Raw genomic sequence first — 26,495 nt, 5'->3', positions numbered from 1 at the left:
GCTTAGAGCATGGGCTACAAAACAACACTGGATTTTTGAGGGCTTCTGCTGGATCCTGTTAAAAGTGAGTGTGGTGTATTGATGGATTCAGATTATGGTATGTTCTACATGGCATTCACTTTATTGTCTGTTAAATTACAATTTATAAAATGGGTACAAAAGCTTTTTTTTCCCTTCTTGGAGAATGTCAGTGATGCAGTCTTGATTTTTGACACTGGATGCATTGCTTCTCACTACAGTTAGCTGGTGGAGACTTTTGAAGCACCAGCAGATCCTACTCAGGCTAAGAAATTCCACCCAAGTAGTGTGAGATCCAGAATATCATTTTCCTGTTCATGCAGCAAGTTAGAGGCAGATTCACCATACTTGAAGGAACTATTTCCTGTTTTTAAGCTTCCTGAGAGCAGTATGAGATCCAGTGCTTCCTTGAAAGCGGTGATGAAAGCTGGAAGGATAAGGATGGTTTTGTTGTTTCAAACTGCGTGTCACTAGATTGCTTTGTGGAAGAGGACACCTTTATGCCGAGATGCACAGATCCTTTTGCATTGTTTTCTTGAGCTGAGTTACTCAGACATTAACACCTCTCTGGCACTTGCATAGGAAAGGTGTAAATTATCTTTCACGCTTCCATCCAGGAACTTGGATCCATGTAACCTGCCTATACTGTTGGTTAAAGCAGCATTAGAAAACAATAGTCTGGACTGTAAGGTGTTAGTCCACACTGGCACTGATTGATGAGATGGCTTAGAGTAAATTTCCTCACCTCCACAATTTCAATATTCAATCTTCAATCTAAAGTATAAGCACCTCAAAGCATGGTTTTGAAACATAGTTAAAGCTTGTAGGGCATAAATACATCTTTGGAATAAAAGCATCACCTACTTACTGGAAAATAATCCATAGCATACTATACTGCATGCAGATTCAATTGAATTGTTATAATCTAGTGCTGGAGGAAAAAGTGCACAGAGTAGTGATGTATAGATAGAAAAAAAGATTTCTAGGTTATTTTGGTCATTAAAAGCTATCTCTAGTTGTTATAAAGGAGGTGCTGTAATTTCAGTCATTGGCATCTGTACTTAAACACCTAAATGTAAGTGACCTGTTCTTCAAAGGGGCCCAAAAGCAAAGGTGGGTATAACGCAAGGACAGGATTTGATTAGAGGACTGATGTACTTTCACCAGGAGGAAGAAGATTATTTTCTCAAAACTTGTCTGTGTGGTCTGGAGGCAAGCAAGGTGAGCATCAGGATAGCAGGAAGGGAGGTGTGGCTCTGGTTTGGTGTCGATAGGAAGCTGGCACATGCCTTCAGCAGCTCAGGAATAATGTCATTCTGAGCCTCTCTTTCTCTACCTCAGAATATACTAAAATTTCTGGGTGTGAGCATCTGAAGCTGAGCTTGTAAAGCACATGTTGGTTCTTAGGCTGAATAATTGTTCTAGTCTGCCTGTAATTGATTTAAACAGGTGTATATAAAGCAATGTGGTTTACATTTCTCTGAGGGATTTGTAATATCTGTGTGTTTAAAAATAATACACCCAGAGTAGCGATGACCATTCTGGGTTTGGACCTTCCTCGTCGGGGGAAGTATGAGTGATGACATAAAGTGAAGAAAAAGTGAGTGAATTGACTTTAAAGAAGCAAGTTCAGGTCGAGGCTATTGGAAGTTACTGTTCCAATCTGAGAGGATGGAATAGCTGTGCAAATAAGTGGCACTAACGTGCCACTTATCAGTGCTTAGGATAAGAATTGTCTTTGGTAGTCCTGCATCACGGTGGAGGAAAATGCTGAAGATCTGCAAAGGACAAACTCTTCCTTTGGTGGTGTCTTAGTGGTGCTTTCTCTGCTTCTCCTTCAGCTGGCTGCCCTAGGCTGAGCAGTGCATGGGAACATGTCTGGATAGAAAAAAAGCATTTGATTGTAGGTTAAAATCTTGCTGGCCAGAGCTGTAGGGTTTGATACACAGCCCACCTAAAAGGCCTCAGTGATATCTGTCATCTCTAGTGGCCACTACCTGTGCAGTTCCATGTCTGTGGCATCAGCACTCTGCATTGGACAGGGGAGACTTGGCTGTGACTCAGCTGTGTGCTGAAGGCTCGTGACTGCCATCGGGCTGGGTAACGGAGGTCATCGGTGGCAAAAGAGCTGGGCTAATTAGTGGTATGGAGCTAGTGCCTTTTTAGCCTTTTCCCTTTACTAGCAAATCCATATTTGTAGTTAATGTTTTATTTTGCAGGAGACAGAGGTCAAGAGGGTGCTGCTCGGGAAGTACACTGGATGACAGAAGGCTATGACCTATGTTTTACCACACTGTGCTTGTATTCTGTTCACCTGTAAAGAGTAGTCCTTTCTTACTGTAGATGACAGTGTGCTGTAAATGCGTGTAGCTGGCTTTGGCTCTTAGGCACATGCATTCCCAGCAGAATGGTGATTGTAAAAGTGATTACAAAGAATGGTCTGCAGCAACCTGGGTCAGGCAGTGGCTTCCACAAGCCATGTTATCATTGGTTGCTGTTAAATTTTTGCCATGGAAATAGCGTGGCATGGACAAGAGGCGAGGCTGCAGTGTTCACGGTAGGCAGTGTACTACAACAGCCTCTCTCAATTCACTGAGCAGCTTCGCTCCTGGATTTTTCTAACTTGGCAAAAAAGGAAAAACTTTTTTTTTCTTTTTTTTTTTCTTTTTAGTTCCTGCAGGAGTAATACAAAATGGAGCTCGAGTTCTGAGTAGAGGAATATTTCCTGGAGCCAGGCCATTGCCAATCAACCCTATAGGAAGCATGGCTGTTGCCGTAAGGTAAGGGTGGCTCATTGTGGCACCTTTATGAAACAAATCAATATTGTACAGAGAATGTAAAAGTATAGGTAAGCTCTGGTCAGTGATACTTTACTGCTTGCTAATACTTCTGCTGTTCTAAGTGAAATAACATTCTGCCACCTGAAATCCTTGAGTTATCATTATGTGCAGAATAGTCATGGCATGTCTGTCTGTCGCACATTGGTTTGTAAAAAGCAGGTTTATATTCACTAGCAAATTGCAGACAGGTTATTACAGTGAGAACCTACTTCAGTGACCTTTTGTCCTAAGTGCAAATGTTTTTCGGTGTTCCTTCTCTTTTCCAGAAAACCGTTTCATGTATTAAGCACCAGTGACAGTATAAATAATGTTAACACAAATTCTGAAAGATCTCTGAACATAAAACTGTTACTTTGTTATTAATTTAGGTCTTTCTGAGGCAGTTTCTTTCACTACAGTTTCTTATTTCAAGGTTATACGAAAACATCCAAAGGTAAAATGTTGTTTGAAGCTATTCAGCTTTGTCAGAAAGCAGGGCAGTAAGAGACATCTAGTGATGGCACTAAGAACTGTGGTTCGGTGGATTGCTGTATTTAAAGCAGTGGTGGTTTATTGGTGGAAGAACAGTTTGCCTCAAGTGTAGCTCTTTTCCAGCAGTCCAACAGTTTTAGTTAAGTGTGCTGCCAGTACTCTTCTCTTTCAGAACTCCCACTATCTGCGTGAGGTTTCATAGCTGACACTGACCTGACTTTACTGGGCTCTTCCAGTTATGTTCTCTGCTCTCACTAAATGGCTGTAAGGTAGTGAAATAAAGTTACCTGGGCAGCTACTTTTCTGTTATTACTTACTTGGGATTTTATTTTCCCCATTTGCTCTTTTTTTATCCCTTTTCAGAATCAGTGTCTAACCCTTTGAGTGCAGCATTTCAAGGGAAAGCAAGGACCTGTGACATTGGTATACTCTTGATGCTTAAAATGCATTGGAGGGGAAGACACTAATTGCAGTAAAATCTGTGTTTTTTCATGGGCAGCTGTTTCAGCTGGTTCTCATATTTGCCACACTAAAGGGATGCAACCCTGAGGATCATCCTATGAAAGTCTGCAGAGTTCCTCTCCATCTTTCTTTACTACAGTCTGATCTTTCTAGCACTAGAAGTCATCTGTCTTCAGTAGCTTTGCCACTGGCTTTAGCCAAAACTTACGTTCTGCTCCAGCGGGAATTACAGAGCTGTGTGACTATTGGATCATTAATTATACATCATTTTAATGGGGGGTCCAAGCTACACAGAAGAACACAGTGGTCTGAATATTCTTCCATGAGTTTCTCTGTTCTTTTCTTAGACCCTTTTTCATAATCAGGGTTGAGAACTGCTGTTCTTTGAAGGCTACTTGAAAACTTCCTTCTGTGTAGACATCTTCAAATTGCTATGCTGTAAGGCTGTACATAGTTGCATTTTACCTGTTTTCTGAGGACTACTCATTTTTTTTTCCAGCAGGAAGAACAGGATCTTTACCAGCTACCTGCTCTTACAAAACTGGGAAATTAGGGATTTTACCCCTCTCTCCCTTAATGTTCTTTTTGCTGTGTCTCAGAGAAAAGCATTTATAATTAGTTAATGCAGACATTTCTAATTCTTTTTGTTCTGTAATACTGCCGAAGGCAGGAAAGGAAATAGCTTGCTATGAATATATTCCTGGCCTGCATTATGTCTTCTCATATTGAAGAGCTCCTTGTAATTATTGAAAAGGGGGCAGCAAGGAGGCAGAAGTAGCTTTGAAAGCTGCTGAGAAGTTAGGAGACTGCAGTAGAATCAGTTCAGCAGGCAGTTTTGCCTTGTTTCTCTCAGCAAGAGCAGGATTCAGAATTTCTAATTAGGAAGGTTCAGTCTGTATGCATGATCCCTCTTAGAACATCATCTGATCCTCTCAAAACTGGATTCTTCTGTTGTCAGTTACTTACTGTAGAAACGACACCCTGTCTCTTGGTGCTTACTCCTCAGATGCACAGGACTACGTAGGGCCTGTTGTGTTGAGCTTCCATGGCATCTCCTAACTTCTGCTTATTATGTGCAGCAGGAGGAATTTACCACAGCGTCTGTGCAGCCACTTTCTGTTGCTCTCAAAGCAGGAGTACTGCTCACACAGAGCTGTCATTCCTGCACAGAGGCAGACGTTCCAGTCAGGCTGGCAAGGGATGGTTTTAGACCTGTTAAGGTGCAGGAAGGTTTATTTCCCTTTCCAGCTTTCACCAGGAGAGAGGTCTGCTGGGCAGCTACAGGAGATGGTGCAGTCTCCTATTTAAAGTTATCTGCAGAAATTATGTGCCTCTGCCTATATGTTGAGAAGCAAAGCAACTTCTTTACAAGAGCTTTTTACTCAGATGTATATTTTCTTGAAAAGACTTCTTTCAATGCTCTAAATGAAAGGCCTAAACCTACTTTAAAAAGGTGGCTTTCATCATTCACATAAGAGATCGGTAATGTTGTGGTAGTGGATCCTTCCATAATGAATAAAAGCTCTTAACTGGCTTTCTTTAGTTACTATATAGAGGAGTGAGTTGCAGGTTCTTCTGTAAGGTTCTGGTCTTCTTTGATATCTGAGCTGTTTATGTTTTATTTTCTTAATATTTTATTGGATTTTGATGTCATTGTCCTGCAGACTGCACACAAGTAACTTGCAGTGTGTTGTCCTGTTTTGCATACTGCCATTAGTGTCACAAAAGAGTAACAGAAAGCTTGGTCTGGGTTTATATATGCAGCTGTAATTTGGTGGAGTGCTTTGACTAGTCTGTTACTGAGAAAGGAGATCAAAACCATAGCGCTGGACTAAGATGCTGAAATCTGTGACTTCTGATGTGTTAGCTCCCATCAGTTGGAAGGTTTATTGTGCTATTGTTCTTTGAGTGTGACTGAGTGTATTAATGTGTGTTTTGTTGCTGCACAATGCATTCCCACGTTGTTGTTCCCATGTATTTACATGTAATTATTTTTTATATATAAAGTGCAGTTGAATTAAATAGTTTGGATTTAAAAAAAAACCTACTGAGAAGCATTTAACAAACACAACAGATCCACCACTTTCCATGAATAAAGAGCAGCAGTTGAGGAGAGCATCATTATGCTGTAGCACATTTGGCTTAAATTGCACAAACAGGCCTTTCGTTCCAAGCTAATCTACAAATGGCAAAGCCATCCCACACTATTTTTATTTTGAAAATCATCCCCTGGTGTTAAATCTCCACAGCAGAGCATAATTGAACATGTTTTGACAGTAGCTTTTTATTTACTTTATTCATACCACTTTTAGCTTGTTTACCATCTATATTTTCCCTGTTGTGGCTGACAAGTCTAAGGCCCACCCGAAGACAGCAGGGGAAAATAAAGCTTCAAAGCTGCACAGTGTGTAGCATGTCTCTAACATGAGATCCCTCGTATGTATTTTTGGCAGACTGCATCCCCCTACAGTTCTACTGAGAGAATCTAAAAGCAAATGCAGTGATAGTCTGGATGTATATAAAATACTTAGAGGTATTAAATAGAAGCAAGCAAAGCCAGTAGCAAGGAGCTGGTTGTGCTTTGAAGGTGAGCCCTTGGTCTTACTATGTGTTTCTAAGTTTAAGTAGTAAACACCTTTTAAACGTTTAGGAGGACTGATGTGTCCATTTCAGTAGGCATAGTCTGTGTCAAAGCGGCCGCCGCAAGAAGCTCTGTCATGTGTAACCACCTTCCACGAGCATGGTGTTACCGATCACACTGACCTTTGGAAGGAGTGCAATCTTGGGAGCTGCCCTGTTAGAGCTGTTTGAGCTACAACTGCAGCACCTTCAGCAGACAGCTTCCACCGTTTGGAGTTTCTTTGGATGTCTCTATCACGTGGGTGGTTTGTGTCTGTGTCCACGTTCTGATGCAGTGCAGGAGACCTACCTGAGCCTAAGCTTCATCTGCCAGAAGTGGGCAAATCCACTGAGATGAGACTGATGGAATTTCACTCCAGAGTCCCACACGCTGTGTGTGGCCTTTTAAGTTGGCCCAGTTCATCAAAAGATGTTTTGCAGAATGCCCTTCATCATTTTTATGTATTAGGCCTTCTTTTCTTCTTCTTTGCCCCAAAGAGGCCACTGAACAGTGTTCAGACACGCTCCCAGGGAATCCAGGCATTATGAATCTCTGGTCTTGAGTGTGTTTTGTACTGTGTAGACTATGCTTCCTGGTTTCCTTGGCCCAGATTAAGGTGCCTAATGGTCTGTTGTGTGACCTTTTCTGATGAGGCGGCCAGGTGGAAACCCTATCCTATAACACTGGCCAGGAAATGCATGTCAAGTGGAGGTGAAAAAGAGGGACAAGGAGTTTGCAGTACATTGGAAGCCTTAAGGACTGAGTAAAACCTTTAGGATTTGGGAAGAGCTAAAGAAGCCAGTCCCAGTAAAGATGCTCTGGACAGATTTGCCATTTTCTTTGTCAAGATATCAGAAATGTCAGGATGAAAACTAGCATAGACTTTTTTGCTTATCTGCCTTATTTGGCTTCTGTTTGCTCAGAATGAATCTAAGCTATTATTTCAGAATAGCTGAAAACTTAGGCAAAACTTCTTTATGTGCCACTTACGCCTAGACAGCAGCTAAATCACTTTTGGTAGTATTTGTTAGAAATACGAGGTTGTTATTTATTATTATTTTCACTTTAAATATAGAGAATAATTACTAGATTATTCCTCAGGCCTGGCTTTCATTATGGCAACTTCCTATCTCATGCTGGCTTTATTTTTGCTTACTTTTTCCTCCCTTGAAACAGCTGTTCAAGCAGTGATTAAATAAACCAAACATCAGTAACATGTGCAGCATAGATGCCAAAGCACGAGTAAAATTTATGCTTACATCTTCCATGAATTGTTGTTTTTCCTTAGGTACAGGGACTAGGAGATACTTCCTTTAATAAATTCTTAACTGTATAGTCTTCGTTTTCTTGCTTAGCATTGGCACAATCAGCTTAACAAAGCCCAAATCATGTTCATATTGCGTTCCCCTTTCCACCTGTAATAAGCAGAATGAGACATGCTTGAGACCTGACTGAAGGAATCTCTGACTAATGAAGAAACCTCTGGCTGACCTGATCGTTCTTCTTAACAAAGTGCAGAGGGCTGCCCTTGCCTTAGCTTCAGAGCTGCCGTTGATACTGACACTGCTCTTTCTACAGGCAGTTCATGACCCACATTTGTTGTGATCCCTTGCATAAAATTATTACCTTATAAAAACTTCTACCAATAATGTAACCAACTTGTTGTTGATTTTTAATTCAGTAACCCCTAACAGAATCTCATCATAAAGCAAGTGAGCACTTCCTTTTCATATAGCTTGCTCATCCTTGTGTCTGCTGGTACGTAGCGAGTTTAAGTAAAGCGGCTTTATGTTCAACTGCCTGTAGCTAAAATTTCTGACTGTCCTGAATTTCCCTTTGGAATTATGTTATCTATACAGTTAAAATAAGTGTTGCTGGTTTGGAGGTTTTTAGTGGTTTTTTTTTTTTTTTTTTGGTTGTGGTGTGGGGTTTTTTTCTTAGCAAACTTGAAACCTGTCAAAATCCACAAACTCAACTTACCTGTATGGCTTTCTTTGTATCTTTTAACTGGGTGTTTCCAATGATATACCAAAGCTGTCACCTATAGGTACACAATAATTGTCGGCCAGAAGGTGATATTTAAACTCCACATAGGCTTGAGTTTTTTTCATCAAAGGAATATTATGTGTCTTCAGTGTGGAATACAGTAAGTATTTTTCAGCACAACTTTGTTCTGTTTTGCAAACAGAGTGTAATGATGTACCTGGCTTTTTTAAAGCTAGCAGAGAAATTTACAGGAAGATACATCTGTGTTTGGTGAAATGACAGATTTACTTTTGTCTCACCCTGAGGAAGACTCCTTGGAGAGCAGTGGCACTAACAGTGCAAAGGACATGATTCCCTTGCTGACTGGAGGTCTAGCTTCCGAGAGTCCCATCTGGCTCCTGACAACGTTAGTAGCTGAACTCCCATTCATTAGCAATGGGAATGGAGTCAGGCTTCGTTAGATCTGCAAAGCTTGAAGGTTGTGCCATTGTGCTACAGACAAATTGAAATATTTCAAGAAGAATCTGTGCATGGTACTTCCATCTGTGTAACTGCAGATAAGATCCCTCAAGCAAATACATCTTCTCTAGAAGACTGCCTATGGACTTTGCCAAAAGGGCAAGCCACTGCTTTAAAGCATGTGAAAATGTTTTGTAGGCATTTTGAAACAAAGTTCTGAACAAAACCAAATCAAAACACACACAAAAAAAAAAAAAACAAACAAAACACCCAACAAAGGAGAGGGAAGGAACTATGGTTATTACTTGAAATAAATTTCTCCTCACTCTTAAATAAGCACAGAATTCTTAAATAACTTTTCTTCTCCCTGCACTTGAAAAATCATCCAAACACCAGAGCAAACCCTTTTTAAACAAAAAAATCTACTACAGTTTAAGTAACAGAGTTGGAATTACAACCAGAACTGTGAGCAAAAGTAGATTGAGCTGACCAAAATCTGTCCCCTGAAAGCCAGGGGTGCTTTGTCCACTGATGATCTAGATAGTTCTGAACTAAGTAGATCACAGATTCATTTCTGAGTGAGTAAGAACAATATAAAGTTCTAGAATATCCCAGAAGTGCATATGGAATGCAAATGACATAGATATTCGTTTATTCAACTCATTATTTATCTCTTAAAACCAAGTAATTTCTTACGTCTGAGCTTGACTGCATATCAAAATACAAGTCAGATTCATTTACTTTCAGGGTTCATGACTTTTGATCTTGAGAATATCCTGAAATGCTCTGCCTGTATAACTCATTTTCATTTCTGTGGGTGTCCTTTGCTAATTCTCTCCTTGACCTGCTTTCTCTTCCTTTTGTGTCCCCAAGCAGAACTGGTTGGAAATCTTTCAAAATGTAAGTGAAACCCAAGTATTTTTCTGAGATGTAAATGCTATCCCATTTCCTGACCAGTTCCACCACAGATACCTTTCATCTGAAGTCTGTTGGTATTTCCTTACCTCGCTATTTTTTTTTTAAAGTGGTTTCTTTGTTGCACCTTTCTGTGGGCTTCTCTTTTTCTTTATCATTACCCATATTTGCAGGTTCACCCTATGGGGTGCTTACCCTGTGGCAGTACACCTTGTTCCTGGGCATTGCCTTTCATTCTATTTTTATTACTTTTTTGAAAGGATTGTGATCTAGAGTAAGTCCCATGGGCAGAGCTTCTGGATCCAAATGATAGCCCCTTTATGTAAAAGCAAACACTAGAGACTCAAGAGTGGGGCCAGTTGGGGATATCTTTTTGGTATATGGTTGCTCTGCTCCACAGAACTGTTGCTTGGGGAAGTGTGGCTGGAAAGCTGTCTCAGTAGCTGAAAGGGACTTGGGGGGCTGTAATAGACAAGCAACTGAATATGAGCAAGCAGTGTGCCCAGGTGGCCAAGAAAGCCAATAGCATCCTGGCTTGTATTAAAAAGGCTGTGTCCATCAGGAGTAGGGAGATGATTGTTCTCTTGCGCTCTGCTCTGGTGAGGCCACACTTTGAGTACTGTGTTCAGTTTTGGGCACATTCCTTATTGCTAGAAGGATATGGAGGTGCTGGAGCAAGTGCAGAGGAGGGCAACAAAGCTGGGGGCGGGCCTGGAGAATTAAATCTTAGGAGGAGCAGCTGAAGGAGCTGGGGCTGTTTAGTTTGGGGAAGAGGCAGCGGAGGGGAGACCTCATCGCTGGACTGTGTGGAGAGGCTGCTGCTGGTCTCTCCTCACAGAGAATGAGTGACAGAACAAGAGGAAATGGCTTCAACATGCAACTGGGTAGGTTTAGACTGGACAACAGGAAAAACATTTTCACAGCAAGAGTGGCCAGGCATTGGAATGGGCTGCCCAGGGAGGTTGCTGAGTCACCAACCCTGGATATGTTTAAAAGTCATTTGGATGTGGTGCTTGGGGATATATGGCTTAGGGTGAACCTTACAGAGTAATTGGTTGGACTTGGTGATCCTGAGGGTCTTTTCCAACCGGAATGTTTCTGTGATTCTGTATGTGGTTAACTGTCTCAGTAGAAACTAAAAGCTAGGAGTAGATCTAACTAGCATTAAAATGGATGTTTTGATGTAAACCCCATGCATTAGGTTTGTTCACTAATAACCTAGTCAGTAGGAATCTCATTTGAGTTCCCACCAATTTTGTCCTGCCTTTATTTCCTTGGAGCAGGAAATATTCCTATCTCTTAATGGAAAATTAGTAGCACGTGATTTTTCTTGAGCCACAATGCTATGACTATTAGCTGTCTAGTAAAATCAAGTAACTTTAATTTTATGCTAATTTATGATAATTTTTGGCATCTTTAAATGTTAATTTACCCTAAAAATGAAGAATCTGTCACTTAAAATGCATCACATGTCTCCTTGTAATGACTGATCTTAAGGAGCTGGTTATAAATTCACCTTACAACTAGTTTAGTATGGATGATTTCTTCTTTTAAGCATTTGGCATCCTGTAATGGCAACCCCTGCAGTGTCAAACCATCACAAGAGTAAATGCAGCTGGCTTGCTGCACAATCATGAATGACATTGCATTTAGTCATTAATAATTGAAGAAGCTTTGTGTAGTCCTTCTGGGTTCTGTATATAATTTATGGATCATAAAGTATTCAAAAATAGAGGGGAAAATAATTTTGTTGAGAAAAAGAGGTTGGCAAGAGGCTTTATTTGCTAATACCTGGGCCTTGAAAATACTGTATATAAGAGTTTTTGGAATGGCTGATGAATTTGCTGCCTTCTAAACACTGTCCTGTCACTGGCTCACAAAAGCCTGATTCATATTTCAGCAAGAGCATTTAGATGAATAGGAACTGTGTCACTGTTTACCGTTCTTATATTTTCCATCTTGCAGCCTTACCTTTCAGAAACTGATAATGCTCTGCTGTTTCTGTAAAGAAACCATGCATGAGAGACACTCCCTGGAACCTAAAGCATTTTCCATTTTTTAAGTACAAAAGCAGTAATACTCTGGACTTGCCACTGTACCATTCCTCTTAAGAGATATCTATGTTCAGCGCATGCATTTAAGAAAAGCTTTTAATCCAATACTGCTGTGCATGTGCAAAAGCACCCTAGTGGTACCCTGAAGATGGCAAAGCTAGATTTTAAAGCAATTTATCATGTGATAGTTGAAACAGTCTTGCTTGGAAGGGTTTTAACTGCTACAGGCGTTCAAGGCTGGTGGACTGGCAGGTGATTATGATGATGCCTTTACTCAGTGATGAGCAGAGTCTTCTTTTTTTCAGCAGGAGTTAAGCACTCCACAGAGTCAATCCTTTCTTTAACAGATCTGCAAGCTTTGTATTCTGTCTTGTAAAGTCTGTGGCAGTGCTCTAATACTTTGCAGTGCAGGAAGGAACAGTGTTGGTTTGTAAACACTTGCTGCAGTTGTTCCCACAGCACCAAGTGCTGTAAAACCAAAGGGGGAAATGACAAGTTCTAGAGCAAAACCACACCTCTTTTTGGTTTTGAACATGTATTATTTTGTTGGCAGCTGGTGGCTTTAACACTGCAGTGCTTTTAAGGTTATTCAAAAACTGAACACAATCAAACTCCGGACACAGGATTTCATCCTTTGTTGCTTGTTCTATTGGAGGGAGTCCTTAGGAGGAAGATGTGTTACTCTGAAGTGAAGCATTCCTTACGCTTAAAAGACTGAGGCTGGAGAAGAGTCATTGAAAGGGGGCAAAGAACTACTCCAGAAAGCTAGTGTCTCTTTCCCACAGTTTTGAGAGTATCATTTGATATGGAAATAGGGAGAGGAGATTTAGGCAACTTTATCAGAGTGTACTTACCATCCAGTAGAAAAAAGAAATGTGGGTTCTCTTCTTTCTGACTGTTTTTGCAAGTGTAAACTATAACTTGAAATGTAAATCGAGACTTTTCAGACATCATTTATTTGTAACCATCCCCTACTTGCTCTTGCCTCTCGTACTGTTATGTGTCTTTTGGCTTATTTTACCTGTGGAGTCCAATCCACAAACATTTTGAGTCAAACTTTGAAAGCAGCTTGCATGGACATTACTTTGATAGTCATCATTTTAGATTGTCTGTCAGTTGACTTTTGGAGTGAAGCAAGATCACATCTCTATTGCTTCTAAGACCCTTTTGGTTTGTTTTTACAGGAACGGAATAACAAACTGCCGGATGCGGACAGAAAGTGAGCAGTGCTGTGGCTCTCCAGTTGTTAGCGGTGACCCAAAGGAGGATCACAACTACAGCAGTGCCAAATCTTCCAACCACAGGAGCACATCACCTGCTAGTGACTCCATTTCCTCTTCCTCTGCTGACGACCAGTATGAATTTGCAACTAAAGGTAGCCAAGACAGCAGTGAAGGAAGTGATGTTAGCTTCCAGTTAGTTCTGGAAGAGAGCCATAGTGAAACAGAGGAGGAGGACAAAAGGCAAAATCGGAAGGAGACCAAGGATTCCTTAGCTGACAGTGGGTACGCATCCCAGCATAAGAAAAGGCAACATTTAATGAAGGGGAAAAAAGTACCGAGTGACACACTGCCTCTTAAAAAGAGACGTACAGAAAAGCCCCCTGAGAGTGATGATGAGGAGATGAAAGAAGCAGCAGGATCTCTCCTGCATTTAGCAGGAATTCGATCCTGTTTGAATAACATCACCAATCGGACGGCAAAGGGGCAGAAAGAGCAAAAGGAAACCACAAAAAATTAGAACAAATCAATGATTTGTTTGAACTTAAAAGTTTTGTTTCAGCACGTCAGGTGAATTCTAATGATTTGTGGCAATATCAGCAATTTATTCCTTTTTGGTTTTCTTTTGTTTCTTTTCTTTTCTTTCTTTTTTTTTCTTTTTTTTTTGACCCTTAAGATTTTTATTTTTAAAGGAGATTGAAGCCATAGAACTCATACTGACATTCAGCTAATTTACAAAAGCTTTTCATTACCTGAAGACAAAAGCTAACAACAACAACAAAAAAAAAGCCACCAAAATCGCCATTGCTTTCTCCAGCCTGTCAAAAATGCATGGTTGAGTACACAGTGACATCAACATTAATGTGATGGGAGTAAAATTCGGCACTTTGAAATCTCTCTTGTACTAGAAGAGCTGTGCAGAATTTGGTAACTGCTTAGGCCTGACCCTTAAGAAATTGTTTTGATGATTGGGTTAGAAGTGAATGTGAATTAAAGAGGTTTGGGGGAAAGAGGAGGCATGTACTTCTCAACACCAAACCAAGAACCCATCTAGTGGCACCTGGATACTTTGTGCCATAGAAGTCTTTGGAGAGCCACTGGTGGCAGCTGTGCAAAGCGTAATGCACTTTGTGCTTCACATACTCCATGTGGCTCGTAATGTGAAGACTTAGAGGAAATCTGAACTATGTATGCAATGGGTTTCGGTGAAATAACAAGAACTGGGAGGGGAGTCACTGTTAGTAGCATCATTAATCATAGAATTCTGTCTTCTGCATTCAATGAAAACAATGTTCAAAAAGCCATAAGCCCGAAGATTGGCACTGCGTGCAAAAAATAATAGTCATAGGGAAAAACAAGCTATGTCTTCTAAACTGCCTGAGTGAAAAGCAATCAAGTGTAAGAAATTACCGTAGAGCTTAAAGAAGGAAATTCATCAGAATCTTTTTCTGTGGATCAAATTCTTAATCTAACTGGGGAAACAAAGCTACAAAACCTGCCATTAGGAATAAATACAAAAATGAAAGGAAAGCCTATTGGTGAACAGTAAAATTGAGAAGTTCAACAAAAGAGCTCCTGTGCTGCCCTCAGAAATGAGAGTGCAGTTGCCATCAGTCAGGATTCATCTGTGCAGCAATGAGAGCAGATTCTCAGACTGAACCAGTGTAGCCAGCAGAAGAGATTTGATCCGCATGGCATGGATTCCTTTTGGGAGGGGGTGAATACAGGAAAGCAAACAAATTTTTTAATTCAAAGATTACAAAGTTCTTGTAAGGTAAATAATGTATTTAGCATGAAGCATGAATTATTTTCATATAAATATAGAAAATAGAGAAAAAGGCTATGCCTCTAATTTTTAAGCCCTTAGGCTTAGCGTTTTTTTGGGGGGGTTATTTTTGGGTTTTTTGTTTGTTTGTTTTGGGTTTTTTGTTTGTTTGTTTTGGTTCTTTTTTTGTTGTTGAGGTTTGGTTTTTTTTTTGAAGCAAGTGTTTAAGGTTTAACCTTCTTCAGGGACAAACACTGACTGTTGGGGAACTTCCTCTGCAATATTGAAAAAATAAAATCTTCGTGCTCTGGTAGGGCTTGGATGGTTGAATTATACTGCCTTGTCTGCACATTCAGCCCCCCTCTCCCTACTTCTGTTTTAAAAAAGAAGAAAAAAAGTAAAATTGTGTCCTTTCTTCGTCTGTACATGTGTAACATGACGCAATAATTTGAGGGCAAATTTAGTAGTGAGTGTGTATGACAGAATCAGGAGAATAATGGGAGGTTAATTGAGGTAAATGATCTGATTTGATTCAGGAATAAGTAGACAAGAAAATAGCTTTGCTAATTTTCCAGGAGAAAACAAAGTTAGTAAAGAGCCTTACTTGTGGTGTCCAGAGGAACAAACAGTGCTCCAGAGAGACGTTCAGGTACAGTGCTACTCTCCTGGTGATGACCACTATTAGATAGGAGATCCTGGCAGCAGAGGGAAGCTGTGAAATAAATGAGACAGTCTCTCTCACCTTGATTCATGAATTTGGCATGAAAAGTTCTACACTTAGAATATCTGAGAGGCAAAAAGAAAATCCCAGGAACCAAGCAGTTAACAGAACAAAACAGTGTTTCTTAAATAAACTACAAGTCTGTAATTGTCCCTAACAGCTGTTTAAGGCAGTAGTTTCACCAAGACAGATCTAGTTTATGAAGAGTGAGCTAGAAAAGGGTTCAACTTCCCACTCAGTGAGGTGAAATAAAAATTTCAGTTAGAGATGCCTGTGATGGTTTACCTTTGGTTAGGAAGCAGGAGGACTGGAGAGTGGGTCGTTGTGGACCTATTCATGTGCTCCAGAAGCACTTCACTATGTAAAGAATAGGTCCACAGTAAGGGCAGCACAGCAGAACAGTGTCTGCTCTCCCAGTGTGACCTGGGATCCATGAGCTGCCTGACAAATGCCACAGCCCAGCACAACTGCCAGCTATGCAGATAAGGAAGGAGAGCGCCAAGGATGGTGCAGGGAACAGCTCTGCACTTCCCTTCATTTGCTGGGACCGATGCATGCAACATTAGTTAAGAGGGAGTATATGGTTACTAGCCTTTGTTGGCTGCCTGAAGCCCTTAGGGTACAGGTAGTGAAAGCAGGAAGAGCCAGTCCCTTGGCTGTGTAGCACAGGGATGAGCGAGTCATAGCTCTTCCCTTGTGTGTTTGGACTGGGATAATGAGCTTCTTCCCAGACCCACACTCCCTCCAGCCAGAGTTTACAGGCAATGAAGCACACAACCCCTGCACAAAAACACTTGGTCCTCCTTCTTTTTCTGAACTTTGAGAAGAATCATTCAAAATATAAAGTACTATAGTGTTAGCTTGCCACCACCTTTGCATGGTTGTACCAGCTTGAGAGTGGTTTAGTATTTACTCAAAAAGCTGCATTGAAAAGTCAAATTTAGTGACAGAAAATAGGCTCAAACCATGGCTCAGCCATCTCTCACCCAGACAAATTATGTGGTTGTGTGCCAGTGACCCTGTCCACAGATGGGACGCTAATTCTGGACCAGCCTCACTGGAACAATTGCAGTGTGCCACTGCACACAAGATGGATGGCTGCTTAACAAGTACCATTCAGTACTGTGGACTCTTGGTGGCTAAATATATATGTACCACTGGTATATTTACTCACCTTAGAAAACAGCCATTTTGCATAAAGATCTAATTAGGCAAGTTAACTATCTCTATCTATCTATAAATAGTATCTAAGACTTCAACAACTCCTTTACATAATTGCTGGTAAAACCTAAAATGTTGGCAAGCATCTATTTTCATGTAAACTTTGTTGCTCCTGGTCTGGCCTGACAAGGAGGTGTGCAGTGGAATTTGGGAAGTTACACAGAGGAACCAGCAGTTCAATTGAGGGCTAATGCCATGGCCAGATTATTTCTGGAATTTAAAAACAACTTGTCCTTCCTGACCCTTACTCTAACTATAGAGGAGAATTACCTGATGTTGACTTGCATGAAGGATTTAGGAGTCAGGTTTCGAACCCTTTTTTTGCCTGTCTGATGATGGCAGCTTTGTCAGAACTGGTTCTCTTCCATCAGAGAACTTCTCACTTCTCTTTTGTAAGAATTGAGACTGATTTGTTTTCCAGATGACAGCGTCAGCTTTTGAATTCAGTTGTTTCTGCTTCGACTGAATCATGCCAAACCAGAGTGGTAATTGCACTGTATTATGAGCTCTCTCACTTGCCAGATATAAGGTGGCATGGTTTTGCTTGTTTGCTTTCCTTACTAAGCCATTTTGGGGTGAGAAGTTGTCAAATCTTGTCACTTTCTGTTTCCCTCACTTTATCAGTATTGCCAAATTAGCATTTCTTCAGCGGAGGCTAGGGGAATCCCGGCAGGTTAGCAAGTGTTCAGTGTTGAGTCTCACATAGCTGTGAATTGTAAGGACTGCTGGGTTCTATTGGAATATACCTTCTGCAAGAAGCTCTTGCAGGCCAGAGCTAAATGCCACAAGCGGTTGTCACTGGTGTCTGCAGGGAAGGTGAAACCTGCCAGTCACGCTTGCATTTTGATGCAGATTTTGCCTGCATTTGAAAAGTTCAAGCACAGATCTTGAGCAGCTTTAATGCAATGTATCACCCCATGTTTCTGAAAGCAGTCTGTTTCTGATCTTCTAGCAAAACCAGCAGTAGCACTACCAAGATCACAGAGGGTTACAGCTGAAAAGGCTGATGTTGGGACTAAAGAACTGTCCTCCGGCTGTGTTCTCTTCTCTCGCGCAATTCAGCTGAGGTCCTTATTCTAGCTCCTCTCTTACCTTAATGGGAGAAGGGAATCCTAAAGGAGGTGCATTGGATCCCAATGTTTGATTGAATTGCTTTGTACCTTCAGAAAAAAAGACAGAGAAATTCTGAGGGCTGCATTCTTCACTGGAGTGAGGTAGAGTTTCATCAACACAGATTAGCAGAGACTGTAATCCTGAATTGTACACAGTTGGCACCAGGGATAAAAGTGATCAGAACTACTTTTTTTTTCCCCAGCATCTTGGTAGCTGTGGTTGATTTTTGACTGAGATTTTGCCTCCAAAATCTAGATATAAAGATGTAGACAGGCAGTGTCTGAGCTGTTCTAAAAGCTGAGGGCGTCTCATCTCCTTTGCAGTCAGTGGAGGTACAGACTACCAAGTGCTCCTGGAAATGTTTGACATTCGCTATTATTACCAATTTTCCTTGGATTTGACCATAGGCATTTTTGAAGACATTACTCTCCCATGCTGCAGGATCAGAATAAAACTATTGAGAAAGTGAATTTCCAATTTCAGATGCAAACTTACTTCACGTCATGGAGAATGCAAACCCAGGTCCTTCAGGTGTGTCAGTACCACCTGAGTAGCTCATTGGCATACCTTAAATAACTATTTGGAAACATTTTCTTGACTTTGCCAACAAAAGAGCATTGAAACCACACATCCTCCTGGTTGTAACAGAGTATCAGTGTTGACTGTCTGACCAGTTAAGTTTTAGTAGTGTTCTTCACAGCCCTCCAGTAATATATCAAACACTGTTATGCACATAAGGCAGCACTGTGATCTAATTTAAATAATACTTTTTTATTATTTATACTACTCTATGTAATATACATCAACACTTTGCTATATAACCTAAGTGATAACCCTCTTCTTAGTTATCTGCCAAACTCTTGACTTTCTGTTTGGTTTATATTGCAGTTAGCACAGTTACCAAGTTGTAATGATGTCTCTTTTCCTTCGAAATGGGATGTGTAAGTCAAACTATACATTTTGTGTGTTTCTGTTTTGAGCTGGAGTCTGTAAGATTTACACAAAACATTCAGTGTTCTGTATAAATCTGCATACGTTTGTGAATTCATCTGTTAATCCCCTTTTCATTGATGGTGGTTTACTAGGGGTTATTTTTGTTACTTTAATTTTAGTACTGGTTATTCTTGAATTAAGCAGAGACTTGTCAGCTGGGTTGCTTTATCTTTGATCATGTACATGACCTTATAATTCTTCCACAGTTCAGCAAACAAGTACTAGCTTCACTGACCAAAAAAAAAGAGTCTCAACCTAATGTGTCTATGGTGCTGTATTTTGCTGGTGTACATTTAAAACCAGAAATGATTTAAAGGTCACTTTTGAGTTGTACTAACAAATAGCCTTTCCTGGTTTGGGGAGTTTGGTTTTTGTTTTAGTATTGAAACAAGGTCTATTTATCTGAAGCTATATAATGTTTTTTCTACTGTATCACATTTCCTTTGCAAAGAGGAGGAAATCAACCCAGTGTAACATCCTTTCACGATCAGGGTGGGGAGGGGTGTCACTTGTTTGGGTTTTTTTTTGAGTTGATTTCATTGGGCTTTGGGTCAGGCCAGAAGTTAGAAGAGGTCATCAGCAGAGGGTTTAAGGGATACATGACAACTTGTGCTGGTCCTTAGTGCTGGAGGAGATTTTACTGGATTCTAAAATTACATGCTGATAGTCCAGAAATAGGAATGGTTTTCATTTGTTTACTCTGGCCTGAAATCCCCAAACTTCTTTTTTTTGTTCAGATGACATTGAACTCAAGTACATCTTTCAGTTGCTAGAGCATTGTGCGTTTCCTGAGTACGTGTGTGGGACAGCAATTTAAAGTCATACCTGTATTCGATAACCAGTTCCACGCCTGCATCATTCACACTCACTACTTAAAACTGCCATGGTGTAAAATGTCGGGGGGAATGATTTGTGTGTGTATGAAAAGCATTATGGACTTGTACATTTTTTTTTATACTCTGCTCTGTAATTTCTGAAATATTTTGTTTTATGGAAAAGAGAAAAAAAAAAAGTGATAAAGCAATCAAAAGACCAAGAGATTTAGTATGGATGCTTAAGGGTCACAGGACCTTAACTGGCCAATAAGTTAATTCAGTACAGTGATAAGCCAGTTGTTTTGCTGTACTTGGTATCTGAAACTGCCAGTTTCATCAATATTAAAACACAAACTGTGACGAGGAATGAACAGTGATGTTAAGTTGTATTTGTGTTTACCTAAATGAGCAGTCCGAAGGCAAGTGCAATCAACTGATCTTTAGGAAATATAAAAATGTTGATTTAGAGGCATACTTGCATTTTACATTTTCTTGATGTGTAATCATATTGCCAAAGACAAACTATTTCATCAATTATTATTGTAAATAACACTTTCCCAAAACCTACCATAAAGTTTCTGTGATGTATTGTCTTCCAGTTGCAATAAAAATTACTGAGTTGCATCAATTGAACAACTGTAGTTGTGTGAGTATTGGCTTCAGAATATGCCCAGGTACTACAGAGGAACAATAGTCTCTTTTTTTTCCTTCACAGTATCACCAAGGTTGGAAGAGACCTCATAGATCATCAAGTCCAACCCTTTACCACAGAGCTCAAGGCTAGACCATGGCACCAAGTGCCACCTCCAATCCTGCCTTGAACAGCCCCAGGGATGGCGACTCCACCACCTCCCCGGGCAGCCCATTCCTGTGTCCAATGACTCTCTCAGTGAAGAACTTTCTCCTCACCTCCAGCCTAAATTTTCCCTGGCGTAGCTTGAGGCTGTGCCCTCTCGTTCTGGTGCTGGCCACCTGAGAGAAGAGAGCAACCTCCTCCTGGCTACAACCACCCCTCAGGTAGTTGTAGACAGCAGTAAGGTCTCCCCTGAGCCTCAAATTACTTCTTTCATTACTGAACAGTTCTGGTCCTCGTGGGATGTTACCTTGTCTTCACGGCAGCATGTATCTGCACTTGTTAATTTGCTGTTGTGCAAATGCCTAAACATACTCAGCTGCTGTTAAGTTAGGGCCTCTGTATTGTAAAGTAATGATCTATCATGAATGTTAATTTCTAGATTAATAGTTTTATTATTAACATTCAAAATTCAGGGAAATTCCCTAAGATTCTTTGGATTTTTGGTCGACAGGAAGTAACTGCACTGAATTAAACAGTTTAAACAATCAGAACTTGGAAAATAGGAATGTGAGAACAGGAAGAATTGTAGCTACACTCTTGGCATGAACTCCAGCATGTGTACTCAGCAATGCTTTTGGTCTCTGAGTAAGTCTCCTGTACCAAAGATGCTTTTAAATGCACGATAATGATCCTGAGGTAAAATACAAAGTATTCCAGGCAGAGGAAGAAGAGCTGAGTTGCCGCTAAGCTGGCAGGTGTGAGCTGCATACAGGTGGCCGCCTTGATTTCCAGTTAATGAGCCGTGAATGAGGGAAGGCAGAGGGGCTCAGCTTAGAAAGGCTGAATGCAGAAAGGCACAGTTTCTAAATCACCCCTTTAAATACTTCAGTTTGAAAATCAAACTGGCCAATAGGCACTAGCACCACTGTTCTGGTCAATTAATTCAAAGCTTTGTGCCCTGTTTGACCACACAGGCACATTGAGGGGCAGCACAAGACACCTTACAGGTGGTGCTAGGCCCCCAGCCCTCAAAGCTTTGCTCATCTGACTCAACTTCCCAGACTTGCAACAGGAGGAGGAGAGCAAGGGCTAAACGGCCTGGCAGGCTTTATGCCCTACCAGGACAGCCTCGTATTCCTTTCCCGTCAGATTTGCAGCCTGTAAAGAAAGCTGATTTGGGAATTGTATCTTCTGTTTTAATGAGGGCAAATCAGAAGAGATTCAGTATGAAGTTGTCTATAAAGGTACATCTAGTGTCCTGGAAAGTGTTGCTTTCTAATCTCTGCATCAACCCTCCCTAGTTTTTTTTCTGGCTTCTGTAAGCACCAGAAGTCAAAATTGTTTCACCATCTTACTCCTATACCTTGCAGGATGAAGGGACTGTTTGCAGGAGGAAATCCTGTGGAGCCAAGAGTTTCAAAGCTAGGTCACTCAACTTACTCAATGTGTACCCACCTAGGAAGTAGCCTGTTCTTCAGATCCTTCATGCCTTCCATGGTTACCTTGGACTGTTGCAGAAATCAGTAATGGTCTTTGTTCACCAATGCTAAAATCAGCCTGTTCAGACTTCTTTCAATAGATGGAGCAATCCAATCTGCCTGGAATAAAAGAAACAAGGCAAAAATCATCTATTCAGAGAGTGGATAAGAAAGCCTCATAGCTTTCTCCAGTTAAACTAAATAGTACAATCTTGCAAATAAAAACATGATTTGAAAGTGTTTTGTGAACAGCTCTATGCATTTATAGGTTAAACTTTTTAAAAAACTGAGAAGAAAAAGGCTCCCCTGGTGATCAGTCTTACACATCCTTTCCACTCCTGGTTTGAGATGCTGCTGAAGCAGGGGAGTATTTTCTCAGTTGTGTACTGACAATGTACAGCTGCTGAAGCTGGAACTCCAGTTGATCCAGAGCTATCAAAAGTGTTGCCCTCACTTGTTCTGATACCATCTTGAGTGGTTTGTACTGGAGACCACTACAGTAGGCATTTGTGGAAGAAGGTGAATGCCAACAGGTCCTAGGGTGAGTGGAGTAGAAGCAGCAAATCTCCAAAGTACAAAGAAAGGAGCATTAAAATGTCAATATCTGACTAGTAGAAGCAGCAAATCTCCAAGGTACAAAGAAAAGAGCATAAAAATGTATTGTCTGGAAAAGTTTGTTTGTAACCTAACCTCAGCTATGTAGACAAGATGAGAGGAGACTGGTGAGAAGGAAAACAACACTTAGCTGCTCTGGACCAGCTTCCTCTAATGGAGCACCACCCCCCCCAATCCACTGCTAGTTAAGCAAGTATCACACAACAAGGTCTGTGGATGGATCCATAGAGACATGTAGAGGAGGGAGAAACCTGCAGACTCTACAGAAAATGTTCTAGTCTTTACATGCAAACAGCAAGCCTGCCAAGAGACTAGTCTTGGACTTGTCTCAGTGTGGGGCATGATCATAGAACCAACCAGGTTGGAAGAGAACTCAAAAATCATCCAGTCTGTCACCCAGCCCTAGCCAGTCAACTAGACCATGGCACTAAGTGCCTCATCCAGGCTTTTCTTGAACACCTCCAGGGACGGAGACTCCACCACCTCCCTGAGCAGCCCATTCCAATGGCAAATCACTCTCTCTGGGAAGAACATAATCCTAATATCTATCCTATACCTCCCCCAACACAGCTTGAGACTGTGTCCCCTTGTTCTGTTGCTGATTGGGTGGGAGAGGAGACCAACTCCCACCTGGCTTGCAACCTTCTTTCAGGTCACCCCTGAGCCTCCTCTTCTCCAGACTAAATGACCCCAGCTCTCTCAGCCTGTCCTCCTAGGGCTTGTGATGTGAGGGCCTCAAAACCACCTAGTCCAGGCATGCTATTTCAATCCGAGTTCTGCTACAGGCTTTTTGTGCAGCCTTGCCATGGGTTTGTCATATGCAAACCAGCTCAAAGTTGCATGATCTACTTCATTGCAAGTTAACACAGACTGCTGATCACTCAGGTGTTTAGAATGGACTCAGCCAACCACTTGAGAAACACCTCTCCTACCTCCCCTCTCCAGTCTCAGCACCCATATTTCCACTCCAGCAAATACCCCTGGCAAGCTGTTGGGCAGCATGTTGTAATGTTTGTGCTAGCTCTTTCTCCTGCTCATTAGCTCTTCTGGTTGGTCTGCTGCTTTATGCATATTAGATTCCTCTCCTACTCTCTTCAGGGATGTTCCTGCTCTGGCATGGGTGGCCCTCAGGCTGCAGACACTTGAGGACATTCCTGCCTTGGTCCAGGTGGACAATAGGCTACAGTTCCTTAGGGGCACACCGACCCCTTTAGACAGAGTAGGTCTCCAGCAGCCTACAATTTGCTGGTTCCTTACATTAACTACACATGAGGAGGAGAAACCCCCCTACTCCTCTGCCCACAATGGTGGCACCTAATCGGTTCCTCCCTCAGCTGGCTGAAGTCAGCTGTGACTATCTCAAAGTCATGCCCTGTGGGCTCCCATCAGGATGTGCTGCTCCCCTACTTGGCCTGTGCAGCACATCACTGCCTCAGCTGTGGTGGTGATGGTGCTTGGCCCACTCAGGACCTGTCCTGTCCCTGAGAAATCCTAGAGGTACTCACCAGGGCTGTACTCCAGAATGGAACCCTCAGGCATGCTGGGGCAGCTGCCTTTGTGCATCTCCTCCTAAGTACTCTCCAGGTAAAGCATGCTGACAGGGCACCTGACTCCTGACCATGTAGAACCAGATGTGGCTGGGAATGTGTGGTGGGGATATACCAGTGTGCAGCACAGAGCTTGTCTAGGATTGAGCTTTTTGCGTTGCAGATTTTAACTACAGAAGTTCAAGCAGCTCCAGTTGCACAGGCAGGGTGCTTCCCACTAAGACTGCTGAGCTACCACACATCCCCATCTGGAGTCTCCTTGCGGAAGTTCAGCCCTCGCCTAGTCAGGGCACTCAGGGGAAAGCACGGGTCCCCAGGCTCCCCCAGCTTGCATGCAGGAGTAGGTACTTACGGGTGCCGTGCACAAAATGAGTATGCACTAAGTACCTAGAGCTAGCTGGCTTCCTTTCTTCACACAACATCTGTTCTCATGGGCTCCCCTGTGAAGAGGGTGCCTTTGACCCTTCTGCTGGCATTTGCCGAGTCTGGTGAAGTTGCCTAGAAAGAAAGAAGAGAACATAAATAACAACAAAAGGCTTTGTTCTGTGTACTGCAAATCCTCTGTTATGACAGGAAATTATTTCTGTGAGGTCTGTTTCTTAAAGAAACGTTATAAAGCAATTAATCTTCAGCTTTAACACAGTGTGGCGCTTTGAGTGGGCACATTCAACCCACACAAGATAATTAAAGAGTTTTGAAACTTCATCATAAAATACAGATGATTAACAGTGGTAAGAAACTCCATGGAAAACACTCCACAGCAAACATCTGTCAAAATTAATAACATACACACACACTGCTCTTAATCTTATGCTGTTTGACATAATTTTGATTGCCTATAAATCTGCAGGTTTTGTTTGTGTTTCTCTTCACATTTAGGATTGGTTGCCACTTTCTATCTGATCAGCAGTGCTGCCATTCACCGTGGTGGAAGACGTCAGGTGATGATTGTGTACATACAGCAATCTGAGCATGACAGTGCAGGAGACTGTAAACACAGTATTTCAACATGTCTGCTTATCATAAGCAATATTCTCTCCAGGTCTTTAATGACAATCAATTTCTAGAGGCTTTTCCCACATAACTGTTGTTGAAAGCAACAGCACCTTTTTTCTTTGGTAGCTTGGTCCTGCTGTGGGGACACAACTTCTCGCTAACTGCCTGTTTGCCATCAGTTAGACAATCCTCAAAGATCCTGATGACATTCTTCTCCTGCTTTGCTAAATGAATGTTAGTACCTTAACAAACAGGAAGAAACCACTTCTGCCAGAAGCACTTCAGGGGTCAGAAGCTGTCCGTTAGGGACACCCTGTAACTCATCTCTGTGTTGTGGGATGATGCAGCAGATTCCTCCTGAGCCGACATTTCCAGACGTATGCAGCCAGCCTTAAAAATAAATGGCTTACTAGCAAAATATAACAGTATGTTGAGTTAGAATGACAACAAGAGAGGTTGATGACATAGCTGCTTTTCCCTTAATTAGGACAGGCAAACTGAGAGCCTTTTAAAATAACACAGTCTCTTCTCATTCCTTTGCAGCTTTGTTTTCACATTTCTAAAGCTTGGATCAGTCTGTGATGCAGGGACCTGATTTTAATCATCATCTTATATAATCCCTGCAATCATAGTAAAGAGCAGTGCTGCTCAGTGATTCAAAAATAGCTTTATTCTGCTATCAGCATACTAATTAATACACTTGCTCATTCCAACTTAGTTCATTCACCATCTCAGTTACAGAAGCCACGCTACCTGGGGTGTAATCAAACAGAACCGTCTTGGTGTATTCCAGTGTTGTAAGAAGCAGCTCATCAATCAGGAGGAGAGACCTGAACCCTGCTCCTGGCAGCCACCACCTGCTATCTCCTCCTGGCGCAGCAGTGGGGAGGAGCTGTGCCTACAGCGAAATCTAGCTGGTGATTCACCATGCAAAAAAGAAAAAAGGATTTGGGGAATATTGTCTAAAAGCCCTGCAAAGAGCATTCAGCCATTTTGAACTGCCGAGCTCTGCAAGCAAGGTAGGGGGGGAAGGGAATGAAAAGCTCCCACTGCCTGCTAAGGAGGAAAAGGGGATAGCATGGGAGGTTCATAGTGCTGCCTGAGGCATCCAGGAGCCACAGGGAAAGGCCTAGGAGAGAAGCTCTGGTTCTAACAGCTGTTTACAGGGACATGCTATGTTATGTCTGGACTCAATGATCTTAAGGTCTTTTCCAACTGGGCCATTCTATAACAAGCAGGTACTCGGCAGCTGATGTGGCTAAGTGTCTCTGCTAGCCCTTTTGTTTCTGAGGGACTTCTCCCTCATCACTTTTTGCCTACTCCAAAGCACCATGGCTGTGTGGTCCATGCCACCACTGCCACTGAGGCCCAGCTGCCTTCTGTATCTTCC

General features: G+C 41.7%; 1 protein-coding gene and 1 long non-coding RNA gene across 14 annotated transcripts in view; one reads left to right on the top strand and one right to left on the bottom strand.

The window, feature by feature from the left end:
• FOXN3 (forkhead box N3) overlaps positions 1–20,309 on the top strand; it is a 233,356-nt gene extending 213,047 nt beyond the window's left edge. For 10 of the 13 annotated variants that reach the window (XM_064151479.1, XM_064151459.1, XM_064151469.1 and 7 more), the window contains 3 exons: positions 2,690–2,798; positions 9,733–9,756; positions 13,010–20,309. In XM_064151479.1, coding sequence (XP_064007549.1) covers positions 2,690–2,798; positions 9,733–9,756; positions 13,010–13,565 — 689 coding nt within the window. In that variant the 3' untranslated portion in view covers positions 13,566–20,309. The remainder of the gene's footprint in view (positions 1–2,689; positions 2,799–9,732; positions 9,757–13,009) is intronic. The other 3 variants (XM_064151546.1, XM_064151526.1, XM_064151500.1) reach the window with 1 other exon arrangement.
• LOC135179573 (uncharacterized) lies at positions 406–26,495 on the bottom strand. The gene is made up of 7 exons (XR_010304044.1): positions 25,348–26,495; positions 24,497–24,607; positions 21,925–22,067; positions 17,845–17,912; positions 15,415–15,522; positions 7,671–7,826; positions 406–445 (listed from the first exon to the last, which is right to left on the bottom strand). It is a non-coding gene; the product is annotated as an uncharacterized LOC135179573 (long non-coding RNA).

This window comes from Pogoniulus pusillus, chromosome 1 (assembly GCF_015220805.1).
Source record: "Pogoniulus pusillus isolate bPogPus1 chromosome 1, bPogPus1.pri, whole genome shotgun sequence".
NCBI lineage: Eukaryota > Metazoa > Chordata > Aves > Piciformes > Lybiidae > Pogoniulus > Pogoniulus pusillus.
The sequence above is the reverse complement of the archived record's forward strand: the minus strand, read 5'-3'. Positions and strand labels throughout refer to the sequence as shown.